The sequence below is a fragment of the Macaca fascicularis genome, chromosome 1, assembly GCF_037993035.2.
Source record: "Macaca fascicularis isolate 582-1 chromosome 1, T2T-MFA8v1.1".
Classification (NCBI taxonomy): Eukaryota; Metazoa; Chordata; class Mammalia; order Primates; family Cercopithecidae; genus Macaca; species Macaca fascicularis.
Genome location: NC_088375.1, coordinates 17,832,349 through 17,846,935, shown reverse-complemented (window position 1 = coordinate 17,846,935; position 14,587 = coordinate 17,832,349). Strand labels below are relative to the sequence as shown.

Here is a 14,587-nt window from a genome sequence, read left to right as displayed (position 1 = left end):
GGCCCAGAGCGGAGCTGCGCGAGATAGTACCCGTTTCTCCCACTCCCTATTCCTCCGGCCCAAGACCCTTGCCCAAAAGAGCTGGCCCCCTAGGCTCCCGAGGAGGGGTTAGTTGGTTGGGTTGGTTTCCAGGACAACAGTGTATCGTTGTGTGTCTGTGTGTGCATGCTTTTGGAAGTTTCTACCGATTATGGTTCCTTTGGTTCCTTTCCACTTGTTCCTTCTCTTTCTTTCTATCAGGCCCTGGGCCTTCAGAAAGCTCCTGGACACGGGAATGAGGGGGGGGGAGAATTGGAGTCTCCCCATCTCTAGCGAGGGCGTGTCCAGCTACCTTTTGGGCAAACCTGAGAAACCTGCGGGTCTGACCCGCCCTGAGATAGCCTGTGGCTCCGCACCCCGTTCTTTGCTGCTGTTATATTCCTGGGAGTAAAGCACTTGGCTTGTATGTGGGGATAGAGTTTTAAACACTTTAATGTAGGAAAATTTAGAACTTCTAGACATTTTTATTGCCTGTTTTTGTCTTCCAGTCATTATTGTACCTTTTTCACAAATCATTTTGGAGGACCGCCAGCGCCACCCAGCTTCTCTCCCGCTTGCCTTTTTTTCCCCCAACCCCCTCTTCCTCTCTTGGTTTTAACCGGTCTTTTTTGCTGGCAGATGTTGGTCACCCACGATTTTCATGAAGAAATTATGAGATGGAAGTTTTATAGCCTTTTTTATAGCCTTCAGGATTGCACAGTCCTGGGGCAACTGATTTGGTTTTTGTTTGTTTTTTGTTGTTTTTAACCACTAAATTGGTCTTTAGCTACTTTAGGAGGAAATAAAATAATTCATTTTAAAAGCATATTAGCATGTCCTGGTGATTAGTGTCCGGTTTGGGCTTAAATGTAGTGTTCATTTGTGCAGAAAGGTCAAAACAGGGTTAACACGACAGAGCAAGATAAACATCCCAGTTTTGAAAGAGAATATGGCTTCCTTCAAATTGAGACACCAGTATTCTTTGGAACATGGAGAAACTTCTGTTCCCTCTCTATCAAGACCTTTCGGTTTCTGATAGCTAACTGCCTATAAGGCTTATTATTTAAATCTCTCTCTACATTGATCTTCCCCACAGTTCTGTGGTGGATATCAACTTTGTTTTCTGACTGCTACTCCAGAGCAGGCATGAAGGGAAGAGGGTTGCTATGCAGATCCAGCTTTTAACATGTAGCTGTTTAAGCTCTCAACTGGTTTGTGAATTGGCTGGAATTTTCATTTTGTACGTTAAAGGAAGGAGTTGGTTTTTTTGTTTTTTTTTTTACTTCCCCCTTCACCAACGATTCTTTAATAAGACTTGAGTCCACTTTTTCATGTGAAAAACTATGGCAGTTGGATCTGAGCATTCTGTAGTTCTGATGCTGGACAGCAACCCTCTAGTTCTCGCTACTGTTTTGTGACTGGATAACCTTTACTTCCATGGTAACCTTACTTTCTCTTAGTACTTCAGGCTGTTTTTATTTCCCCAGCTACACTGTTACTGTGTAATACTCTGATCTAAAAGTAGCATTTTAGAAACATACAAGATACTGCTGATTGCAGCAAACATTAGGAATATATACAGTATCCTACTCATTATTCTCAGTTTCTGAGATATAGAAGTTACAGATCCAGGCTCTGCCTTTAAGGGCACAAGAAGTCATAAAAGTAAACAAGTAATTACAGTTAAGTAGGATAAGGGCAATGATTGCAGCATGCATAGCGTGTTGTGGGAGTGACAAGAAGGGGCACCTGACCAGTTTGAGTACTTGGAGAAGGTTTCTAAGAAAAGGTGACATCTGAGCTGATCTTCCTTTTTTTTTTTTTTTTTTTTTTTGAGACACTCTTGCTCTGTTGCCAGGCTGGAGAACAGTGGCTTGATCCTGGTTCACTGCAACCTTCGTCTCCAGGGCTCAAGCAATTCTCCTGCCTTAGCCTCCCGAGTAGCTGGGATTTTAGGCACATGCCACCACGCCCTGCTAATGTTTGTATTTTTAGTAAAGACAAGGACCCACTGTGTCGGCCAGGCTGGGCTCGAACTCCTGACCTCCAAGTGATCTACTTACCTCCCAAAGTGCTGGAATTACAGGCATGAGCCACTGTGCCTGGCCTGAGCTGAGTTTTTGAGCTGTGAATGGCAGATGAGGGAGAGGAAAACTGTCCTAGACATTGATGTAAGAAAACTATTCCCTTGCATATTTGGGGTTAGAATTAGTTAGTTAGGTTTGGGTGGAAGAAAGGAGACGTGAGAAACAAAGTAAGGAAGTAGGCAGATGATATTTCCTAAAGAAATTTTATGTGTCGTGTTTACATATCCTTAGGGATAAAATCATAACTTTATGGGTGATCTTAATCTTATGTATGTGTGTGTGTGTGCGCGCGTGTGTGTGTATACACATATATGTATACGTAAAAATAAATATGTGGGTTTTTTTTTTTTTTTGAGATGGTGTCTCACTCTGTCACCCAGGCTGGAGTGTAATGGCACGATCTTGGCTCACTGCAGCCTTCACCTCCAGGGTTCAAGAGATTATCCTGCCTCAGCATCCCAAGTAGCTGGGATTACAGCTGCCTGCCACCACACCCGGCTAATTTTTGTATTTTTAGTAAAGAAGGGGTTTCACCATGTTGGCCAGGCTGGTCTCGCACTCATGGCCTCAAGTGATCCGCCTGCCTTGGCCTCCCAAAGTACATTTATATTTTTGAAAGTCTGAGAAGACTACTAGGTTTCTGGTGTGATTATCTGTATAGGTAACCTGTCTTGCCTGAGTAGAGATTGTAGGAAGAGAATCAGGTTGGGGAGGGAATCTGATGCATAAAAGTGGTGATCAGTTAGAATGCTATTGCAGTAATCCAGAAAAGTAATGAAATCTGAAGTAAGGCAGTAACAGTGAGCCCGGGAAGAAGGGAAACTGATGAATTTGTGTGATATTTATGACAGTAAATCATCAGCCTTTGGAACCATTTGAATGTGGTGGCTAAGGAAGAGAGCATAATCTGAAGTTCACTGTTGGGTTTCTACGATTTGGCAACTGGGCAGATGATGAGGCCTTTCATTGATAGGAAATATGGGGAGAGGAGCAGGTTTAGTCAGGGTAATAGAATTCAGTTTGGGGTGTGTTCAGTTTGTGATGTAAGAGAGAAATATAATGATTTTTAACTTGTGGATTATCATGTTATGGGCCAGATACATTCCATGGTATTTGGGAGAGATCCAAGTAGAGTTAGAAATACGGTGCCAGAGCAAGAGAGGGGGTCTGGCCTAATTGTATAGATTTTTCAGCAAATAGGTTGTATCTGTAGCCATCGGTGAGCCTGAAATCATTCAGCGAGACCCTAGAATGAAAAGAAGACCGAGGGTGGGTAACCACTGGTGTGCCATAATCCAGATGATGACTTCCTGTTCAAGTCCAAGTGAAAGATCCAGATGCCTTACAGTATCCCACAAGACTGTACATGATCTCTTAACTGCTATTACTCTGACTTTACTAATCTTCATGTTCACCTGTGCTTTAGCCACCCTGGCCTTCTGTTTCTCAGTCAGTAAGCATGTTCTTCCCTCAGAATGCTCATAGTCCCTTCTGTGTGGCATGCTATGTTTTCTCAGAATTTTTATTGCTGGCTGGGCCGGGCATGGTGGCTCACGCCTATAATCCCAGCACTTTGGGAGGCCGAAGTGGGTGGATCACCTGAGGTCGGGAGTTTGTGACCAGCCTGACCAACATGGAGAAACCCCATCTCTACTAAAAACACAAAATTAGCTGGGCATGGTGGTGCATGCCTATAATCCCAGCTACTCAGGAGGCTGAGGCAGGAGAATTGCTTGAACCCGGGAGGCAGAGGTTGCGATGAGCTGAGATCGTGCCATTGCACTCCAGCCTGGGCAACAAGAGTGAAACTCCATCTCAAAAAAAATAAATTAAGTATTATACAAATTTATAATTAAATAAATCCTGTTTTTAAAAAAGGTAATAAATACTGAAAACTTAGCATTTTCTCATTATTATACTGTTACTTGTGCTCTTGAGATTATTTGTCTATCATGCTGGAACGTGGAGATCCTATATAACTGTGTGCTACTGCTCATTTCTCCTCAGTTTTGCATTTGCTGGGGTCAGATTCGTAGCTTTAAATCTGCCCTGGTGGGAGCATATATCTCACAAAAATTGACGAATGCTATAACTCAGAGCTCTCCCATATCAAGTGTTAAATGGTTAAACATTGACCAACATACTACTGGTGGTATCACTAAATGAATTTACCTTGTTTATTTGTTGTCTGTCTTTCCATAAGGACATGTAAGCTCTCAGTGCAGTCCCTGCTTTCCTTGTTCATGCTGTATTCACAGCCTATAAAACAGTGCCTGGTACACTGTGAGCTCTCAGTCACTATCTGTTGAATGAATGGATCCTCCAGAGCAGTTAAAAGGGAGGTACACGAAAGGCCTATTTCACTAGCAATAGGGAGAGGTCTGCTCTACTCTAAGTAAGATGGGGAAGAGATAGTTCCCCTAAGGCTTACTTGGGTTCTTCTTTGTGTTATGTTCCTGAGTGAGTAGCCATGTAAATTTACTTAGTGATAGTAAAAAATTCTCAAGCATAGTATAGGGAAGGCCAATTAATGAGCAGGAACACTCAACCCTAGCTGCACATAGGAATCACTTGGAGTATTTTAAAAAAAGAATTCTGACAGCTAAGCAGCACTCACAGACCAAATTAATCAAAAATCTCTAGAGGTGGAACCTGGATATCAGTATTTATTTTGAAGTGCCCCCAGGTTATTTTAATGTGCAGCCTGAGTTAAAAACCACTGGATTCGGCCGGGCGCGGTGGCTCACACCTGTAATCCCAGCACTTTGGGAGGCCGAGGCAGGTGGATCACAAGGTCCAGGAGATCAAGACCATCCTGGCTAACACGGTGAAACCCCGTCTCTACTAAAAAATGCAAAAAATTAGCCAGGCATAGTGGCGGGTGCCTGTAGTCCCAGCCGCTCGGGAGGCTGAGGCAGGAGAATGGTGTGAAACTGGGAGGCGGAGCTTGTAATGAGCCAAGATTGTGCCACTGCACTCCAGCCTGGGCAACAGAGCAAGACTCCGTCTCAAAAAAAAAAAAAACCAGAAAAAAACACTGGATTCGACATTGGGTAAGAGCCAGAATGGGGAGAGAGTTGAGCCTTATCCTGTGAATACCGAGGAGCCATCATTGACAGGGTTCAAAAAGTGAGTTCATTCTGTAATTTATTTTTTCATTCTACAGTGACATGATTTCCTACTAGAAACTGGGAGTACAGAAATGTGTAAGACACCTTATCTACCAGATAAGAAGTTCACAGTCTTGTAAGGGAGGCACCAAATACAAGTTTAATGAAGTGTTTTAGAGACCATCTTGAAAATCCAATTATTGAGGGCTCAGTAAAGACTGAAAGGAAAGGATGACCTATTCAATCTAGGTAAAGGGGAGAAGCAGAATATGGGACACAGAAGAGGTAACACAAGCTCTGGTTTATGGCTAAATATTTCCCAGGTGAACAGTGTGGAAGGAGCATTTGTAAATGCCCCTCTCAATAACTGGTACCACCGTCCACCTTGTTCTTCATGAAAAAGACTCTCTCTCTCTTGATCACCACTATATCCTCAGCACATACTACGGTGTCAAGCACATAGGCATTCAAATATTTGAGAATGAATCCCATTCTGTAGAGGGAGCAACTTGAACAAAGATCTGGGAACACAGTTTGTTTAGGGAACTGCAGGTCATGACATAGCTGGACTGTTGGATTAAGAGGAATGGTCATGAGGCAGGAGGTGGGGGTCATGAAGAGCCTGGGGTCATATGCTAAGACAGGCGGACTTGATGTAAATCCACCTTGCAAGTAACAGAACCATGGAAGGATTGTAGATGATCATATTTGGCAAGCTTTTTCAAAGTATACATGCCTGCTAGTTTCCCTTAGGGTTTTTTATCCTGAAGACTCCCTCGCTCCCATACATGTCTATGTTTATGTGCAGTTGACCTTTGAACAACATGGGAGTTAGGGGCACCAAACCTCTGCACAGTTGAAAATCCACAAATAACTTTTGACTCTCCAAAAATTTCATTAGTAATAACCTACTGTTGACTTAGCTGATAACATAAGCAATTCATTAATGTTTATTTTATATGTTATATGTATTATGTACTGTATTCTTAATAAAGTATGCTAGAGAAAAGAAAATGTTACTAAGAAAATCGTAAGGAAGAGAAAATATATTTACTGTTCATCAAGTGGGAGTGGATCGTCATTAATCCACTTCATCCTCGTCACTTCACATTGAGTACGCTGACGAGGAGGAGGTGGAGGAAGAGGAGGGGTTGGATTTGCCCTCTCAGGAGTGGCAGAAGCAGAAAATCCTCATACAGGCCAGGCATGGTGGTTCACGCCTGTAATCCAGTGCTTTGGGAGGCCAAGGTGGGAAGATAATTTGAGCTCAGGAGTTTGAGAGCAGCTTGGGCAACATAGCAAGACCTGCATCTCTATTGAAAAAAAATTTTAATTTAAAAATCCTCGTGTAAGTGGACCTGTGCAGTTCAAATGTGTGTTAAGGGTCAACTATATATACATATATACACACACACAAACACAGAGTCATATGATGCATAACAATGTTTTACTCAATATATGATGGTGGTCCCATAAGATTATAATATTGTATTTTTACTGTATCTTTTTTTGTGTTTCTTTGTGTAAATATGTACCATTGTGTTACAGTTGCTTATAGCATTCAATACAGTAACATGCTGTACAGTTTGTAACCTAGGAGCAATAGGCTAACCACTATACCATCTAGCCTAGGTATGTAGTAGGCTATACCGTCTGAGTTTGTGTAAACACACTCTATGATGTTTGCACAATGATGAAATTGCCTACCAATGCATTTCTCAGAGTGTCTTTCTGCTGTTAAGCAGTGCATGACTGTATGTGTGTATGTATGTACCCCCAGCTGATTCTGGTCCTTTTCTCCTTCCACTCCCAGGACCACTAAATGGGAAGTTCTTGTTTTTAAGCCCTAAAATGATATAATGGTAGTTGGCTGCAGTCTATAGAGCTCAAACTGATACAACTATATATTTATTAATAAGAAATGTGGGATTTGAGAAAGTTTTCCAGCCTTATAAGCAAGAGTATTTAATATATTACAAGGATTGCAACTTTACATGAGAACTTCAACAGTGAAAAGACCTTTCCTTCATATAGTCTATATATGGACATAAAAATGTTCATGTTTGCATGTTTCACCTGCCACCTTTTTATAAACTCCTCATAAATGCTATTTGCTTCCACTTATATTCTTAGGCCAAATTGTGGTCTCAGTTAACATTCTGTATTCTAGTACCTCAACATTTAGTCTTTCAGTTACTGAGTTCACTTATTGACCAATTTTGCTGTATTCCAAATACAACCAGATGTTGGAAATACAAGAGGAAATGAACTTTCCTATCTTCAAGATAATTTCATTCTGGTAGGGAGACAGACATGCAAACAATTACAGTGTTGTCGGATACATACCATAATAGATGTAGATAGTAGGAAAAGAAGTGACAGGGAAAATAGGAGTGATTCCATCCAGGACTCTGGGAGAGATTTCATAGAAGAGTGGTGCCTAAGCCTCTAAAGCATTTAGAATGCTGCTTAACACTTTAGTGTTAGCACTATTACAAGTGTCTTGACTCTTAGTAAGCAGTTATATGTGTTAGCTATAATTATTATTACTATTACTTTTGAAGAAAAGTACTTTTTAAAAAATTAACAATTCAGATGTCATTGGTAGCCTTGTAAAGAGCAGTTTCAGGGGCTGATTGGTTAGAAGCTGGATGGCAGGGGCTGAATAAGAAATAAAAAATTTGTCACAGGCCAGGCACAATAGCTCACACCTGTAATCCCAGCACTTTGGGAGGCCAAGGCAGGAGGATTGCTTGAGCCAGGAGTTTGAGACCAGCCTGGGCAACAGAGCAAGACTGTACCTCATTAATATTATTATTATTATTATTATCATTTTATTTTGTAGAGATGGGGTCTTGCTATGTTGCCCAAGCTGGTCTTGAATGCCTGGCTTCAAGCAGTCCTCCTGCATCAGCCTCCCAAAGTGCTGGAATTAACATGCATGAGCCACCATGCCCAGCCAAGACTCTGTCTCTACAAAAAAAAATTAAGAATTAGCTGGGCTTGGTGGTATGCACTTGTAATCCTAGCTACTCGAGAGGCTGAGGCAGGAGGGAGAATTGCTTTAGGAGTTCAAGGCTGTAGTGAGCTATATAATGGTGTCACTGTACTCCAGCCTGAGCAAGAGAATGAGCTCTTGTCTCAAAAAAAAAAAAAGAAGAAAAGAAAGTTATCACAGCAATGTACTGCTCAATAGTACCTTATTGGAGCACTTGTTTCTTGAGTGATTTGTCCTTTTGTTTGCACCATATGGTTTTTTATTTTATATAATTTGTGTTTCAAATGTATGTTTTAATGTAATTTAAAAAGCTAAGCAGAGGCAAACGAAACAAGTTTGTCAGTGTGGCCGATGAAACCAGGTAAAGTTGACCAGATTACTCTAGGGCTTAATGTCTCATCTTTGCTGTCTTCATTAAATTTCCCAAAGAGGTACTGGCAATGGTAGCAATCAGAAATGTAATAAAATATTATAAGTCAGTATCAATCTGTTGATCCTAATTTTCTTTACATCTCTTTTTCTTACTATGTGAAAATCTAACATCAGAACACTCTACTCCTTTTCATATGTCATAGAGTAAAATTTTGTCAAAGATGAAACCTTACCAATGTAGTCTTTAATCTGTCCTGATTTATTTTACAGTATGTGCTCATAACTTTCTGGCCTTATCCACAGAAGGAGCTCAAAAAGTGGGATGAGTTTGAAGATATTTTAGAAGAGAGGAGGCATGTCAGTGACTTGAAATTTGCAATGAAATGCTACACACCTCTTGTCTATAAGGGAATTACTCCATGTAAACCAACTGATATTAAATGTAGTGTTCTCAGTTCTGAAGAGATTCATTATGTCATTAAACAGGTAAGTGATTCTCTCTTCAACCATGGCCAGATTTGTTCATTGTCAGCAAGTTCTAGATTCTATAATTTATTTTGCTATCTTTAATATATCCTTTTAGGCTGAGCTGTATTCATCACATTTATCAAATACTTATCGTATCCATATGTGTTAGCCTTTTGCTGAACACTGGACTAGAAGTCTAACAGTGAGCAAGTTGAGCATAAGTGAAATAAGTCATCTGGGCATAAGTGAAATATGATATGAGACATGCTAGTAGTGGAAGCCCAGTGTGCAGGGGCGCTAATTAATTATAGGGGCAACTCATTTGGTATAGGGAGTCAAGGAAGTGATTTTTTTTAATGAGGCCTAAAAGATAATTAGAGATTTTGCAAGTGAATTAGGGAAAGAGTATTCAAGCCAAACAAATAACTTATTCCCGTGGTTTTCACACCTCCACATTAGCATTACCCAGGGAGCTTTTCAAAATCCCCATATCATCCCCATGCCAATTAAATAAAATGTCAGGGAAGGAATATCAGTAGTTTTTAAAGAAGCCCAGGTGATTCCAAAGTATAGCAAAGTTTGGGAGCCACTGGCTTGTTTTAAGGACTGAAGCCGTGAAAAGACTTGTACTTTTCTCTTGGAGAAGCTGTCAGTTTTCTCTGGTAGGAGATAGGTTGAGCCTATTCCATTAAGTGCATCCAATTTTCCTCATCAATTAGATGCTAACAACAGTGGTTCTTAACACTGGCTTCCCCTTAGAATCACCTGTAGGACTTTTGCAGAAAGTTTACTTTCACTGTACTGAAACTAGTTCAGTATGACTAGACCAAAGAGCAAAGAAGGGATGATAATAAGAAATAAACCTGGAGAGGTAAGAAGGGTCGTGTTGTGAAGGACTTTGTAAACCACATTGGATTGTATTTTATCCTAGTACAGTGCAAAGATGTTAAAAGGTTTCAAGATAGAGTGTGACACGATCGGCTAATGTTTTAGAAAAACCATCTGCTAAAACTAGACAGGAAGTCTGCTTGTGATGCTCTTGGAATAATCCCTTTGTGCAGTCATAGTTGCCTAGACTAGGGAGTGGTTGTAGAAACAGAGAAATGCACAGATGTAAGGGATTTGAGAGGTGGGGTCTACTTTATTTATGACCAGTTGGGTGTAGAAATGGAAGGAAAAGAAAGAATCAAGGATGATAAACCCGTTCACTGAAATAGGGAACTTAAGAGGGAACCAGTTTGGGAGGGAAACTTAAGTTCTGTTATAGCTGTGTGATTTGAAGACATCATAATGAAGGTATTTGGTGGGCAGGAGCTTCCTGATCGCTGGCCCTCCACGTCATATCACCCAGGTGCTCATATGGTTGTAGGCCCACAGGTGGATAAATGGATGTGTTGCAGCCGTTACTGACCTGGGGCTTGGTCCCGCCCAGATCCTCTCGTTCATAGCTTTGGGAGTATGGCATTGAATGACTGGCCTCATTTTTGCTAGCAGCAATCTCCTATTGCTCCTGCCCCCATTTTTTTCCTGGTCCGAAAATAAAATATTCCTCTTTCCTAAGAAACTCCTCTAAGGAATATGCTCTCTCCTTTTTTTTTCTTTTGGTCCTCTATAAATGTCTTAAAGGAAAACAAGCGTGCATGCAACTAGTGTGTTTTTGTAAGGAGAGTGAACTCATTCAGAATTGCAGTATTCTTGCTTGATGTTGGTTACCAAAGAATGTTAACATTTAGCGCTGCCTCTTTATTCATGTAGACTGTGGCTCACTCTCATCTTCCCTGTAGACAGAACTGACTCCGTTCATGTTTAAGGACTCTCCCTGACTTTGGCTGTTACCTCCAGTTTTTTTTGAGACAGAGTCTCGCTCTGTCACCGAGGCTGGAGTGCAGTGGCGCCATCTCGGCTCACTGCAAGCTCTGCCCCCTGGGTTCATGCCATTCTCCTGCTTCAGCCTCCTGAGTAGCTGGGACTACAGTCTTTAAATTTACCTCTCATGCTCGAAGGCTGACCTGTAGAGATCTTGCTTTTTTAACTTTTAACTGGAGTTTAATCAGGTTTGTGGCCTTGGGAACGTTTTTTATCTCTGCTCTCTGTTTTCTTGATTTGGATATATGAGCTGTGCTCCTAATCCTTTGTTTTTATTGGCCTTACATATCCTGGGGAAGCTATCCAGTTTTATCTGGTTGGGCCTATTTCATAAGTGAAGTCAAGTTTCCTCATCAGACGCTAACAACAGCAGTTCTTTCTTATGGAAGCACTTGGAGAACTTTTGCAAAAGTTACTATTATTATGCACTAGGAGCTAAACTCCATGAAGGCAAGAATTCCTGTCTCTTTTTTCACTGTGGTGTTCCCAGTGCCTAACACATAGTAGACATTCAATCAATATTTGTCGAATTAGTGAATTTTTAAAATTGAGGAATTTTTAAAATTGAGGCCATGGTCCCATCTACAGAGATTCTGATTTAACTGGTCTGGGATAGGACCCAGGCATCTCTCTCTCTTTCTTCTACTTTTTTTTTTTTTTTTTTTTTTTTTTTACAAAGTCTCACTCTTGTCCCCAGGCTGGAGTGCAATGGCACAATCTTGGCTCACTGCAACCTCCGCCTCCCAGGTTCAAGCAGTTCTCCTGCCTCAGCCTCTCGAGTAGCTGGGATTACAGGTGCCTGCCACCACGCCCAGCTAATTTTTGTACTTTTAGTAGAGTAGAGACAGGGTTTCACCATGTTGGCCAGGCTGGCCTTGAACTCCTGACCTCAGGTGATCCGCCCACCTTGGCCTCCCAAAGTGCTGGGATTACAGGTATAAGCCACCACGCCCAGCCTTTCTTCTGCCTTTTTTAAAGCTCCTCAATAATTCTAATGCACACGCAGGTTAAGTGTTACCGATTTAAAAGATCTTATTCAGGCCAGTGTTTCTCTGACTTGTCTGTGCTGCTGAGAAAAATCACATAAACTAGGTAGATTGGAATCGTACAAATTCATGATTAGGCAGCCAACTGGGCCTTCCATATTCCCCAGTAATTCTGTTTCCCTAGTGAATTGTTTTTCATTCTCCAAAATGACAGTTTTAGCAGCCCCACTCTCTTTGAACTTCCAACCCTGCCTCCTCCTGTTACTCTCAGCAGATGGTTTTCTTCCTGTGTCACAAAGAAAAAATATATATATATATTTTTTGAGACAGAGTCTCACTCTGTCACCCAGGCTGGAGTGCAGTGGCACGATCTCAGCTCACTGCAAGCCCTGCCTCCCAGGTTCACACCATTCTCCTGCCTCAACCTCCCGAGTAGCTGGGACTACAGGCGCCAGCCACCATGCCCGACTAATTTTTTTTGTATTTTTAGTAGAGACGGGGTTTAACTGTGTTAGTCAGGATGGTCTCGATCTCCTGACATCGTGATCTGCCTGCCTCGGCCTCCCAAAATGCTGGGATTACAGTCATGAGCCACTGCCCCCAACCACAAAGAAAATTTAAACTATTATTCGTGCTCTCTCAACTTCTGTGATCAAATCTACCGATTTACCTGTATCTAGTACTCATTATTTTCTCCTGTTAAATTAGAAGGAACCCCTTCTCCTGTTTGAGTTTAATCCCTACCCTATTCTTTTGTTCTGAATTCCACCCCCTCCCTCATCCTCAGGAACTTTGCTGTCCTTTCGCTTCATATTTCTTCAACTACTTCTTTGTTAGCTCTTCTCCCATCAGCATTTAGCATATTTACTTCTCTCCCAGCTTAAATAGACCTACATCCTTTAGCCCCACGCCTTCTCTAGTTACTGCCCATCTCTTTCTTCCCCTACCTCTACCTCTCTCCTCCTCTTTTAAGAAATTGATGGGGGGTTTTTTGTTTTGTTTTATTCTTTAGAGACAGGATCTCTCTGTCACCCAGGCTAGAGTACAGTGGCATGATCATAGCTCACTGTAACCTTGAACTCCTGGGCTCAAGCAATCTTCCTGCCCTAGCCTCCTAAGTAGCTTGGACCACAGACATGTGCCAACATGCCCAGCTTTTTTTGTTTTGTTTTTTAAAATTTTTTGTAGAGACAGGATCTCGCCATGTTGCCCAGGCTGGTCTTGAACTCCTGGACTCAAAGGATCCTCCCGCCTCGGCCTCCTAAAGTGCTGGGATTATAGGTGTGAGCCACTGTACCTGGCTCGAAATTGGCCACGTTGTCCGTGCTTACCATCACACTTCCTAACCCTTCATTTACTACTCAACTTGCTGGAATCTGGTTTCTCATCCACTGTCATGGCTCTTTCTGAGGTTGTAAATGACTTCCTTATGGGTAAATTCTACCTGTTTCAAAGCTGTCATAGCCTTTGGCTCTTGCTCTTTCTCCTTTCTTTCCATGATCCTAAGCCCCATATCTTTTTAATCATTCCTCACTTGCTTTTATGGGGGCTTTTCCTTTGCCTGTCTCTTTAAATGATGGAATTCATCAGGATGTTATTCCAGCCTCTGGTTTTATTCTACCCAGTCACTGGGCAGTTTTATTAATTGCCAGAATTTTAAGTACCTTCCTTATGCTGACATCTCCCTATTATAATAAATCATAACATAATAAGAACATAGATAAATAATATCTGTTCCTTCAGCCCAGATCTCTTTTGAGTTTCATGTGTCTGTTTTTATATGTCTACTAGAATATCCTCTTGGAAATTCCAAAGCACCTCAAGTTCAAGATGTCTAAGTCAAACTCTTTACCCCTCCCACCCCTACCCCTGAGCCAGGTGTCTAGAGATATTACCTCCTACCCGCACCCAGTTTTCCCTGTCTCCAGGAATGGCCCCTCCACGCACTGGTTGACCATACCACCACAAATCTGGATGCCATCTTCAGCTTCTTGCTTTTCTTTCATATACTGTCAGTCACTAAGACTGCTGATTTGCTCTCTTAAATGTCACTTCCTGTCTATGTATTTCCACCTCTGCTGCCACCTAACTCAGTCTGCCTTTATCTCACAGAATACAGTAGTAACCATTGAAGGGGTCTTAGCCAAGGAAAGATGTGATTACTTTTGCATTTAAGAGATGGCTCAAGTTTATAATGTGGAGAAGAGACTGAAGAGTCAGAAAAATGAGACAAGGAGTTAGTTATAAGACTATTGCTCATCTGTTGAGTTTTATATTAGGTTTCTATGAAGGTGTATCTTCTGGGCAAATGAAAAGCCTAATTGCACGGAATAAGAGGTCAGGTTGTCCTCTGCTCTGCTCCAATCATGAAGAACGCATTTCCTTCAAGCAAGCCGGCCTGTTCACCTGTGTTGTTGATCTATTCGTTTCATTCTAATTCGCAAGAGTCTTGTCTTTCCTACCCATCAGCCCTTTCCACTGGCTCAAGCTGGCACGAGGATTTTCCATCTAGGGGAAAGTCCCCCTTTGGTCATGTATTCTGCCTTATTTCCCTCTTTCCCTACTTTTCCTGCTTCTCAGAAGAGTGGGTACATGTGGTGTCTTCCTTTTCCATTCAGGTCCCAATTGTAGCAGATTGCTGAAGCTTATCTAGTAAAGGTTATCATGGATCTCCAAGGGGCC

The 14,587-nt window shown here is 41.7% G+C and overlaps 1 protein-coding gene across 2 annotated transcripts in view; it reads left to right on the top strand.

The window, feature by feature from the left end:
- GNPAT (glyceronephosphate O-acyltransferase) overlaps positions 1 to 14,587 on the top strand; it is a 35,124-nt gene that overhangs the window by 267 nt on the left and 20,270 nt on the right. Inside the window, exon 2 of one of the 2 annotated variants that reach the window (XM_005539784.5) lies at positions 8,892 to 9,071. In XM_005539784.5, the coding sequence (XP_005539841.2) occupies positions 8,892 to 9,071 (180 nt within the window). Of the gene's footprint in view, positions 1 to 8,888; positions 9,072 to 14,587 lie in introns of both variants that reach the window. The other variant, XM_005539785.5, reaches the window with a different exon arrangement.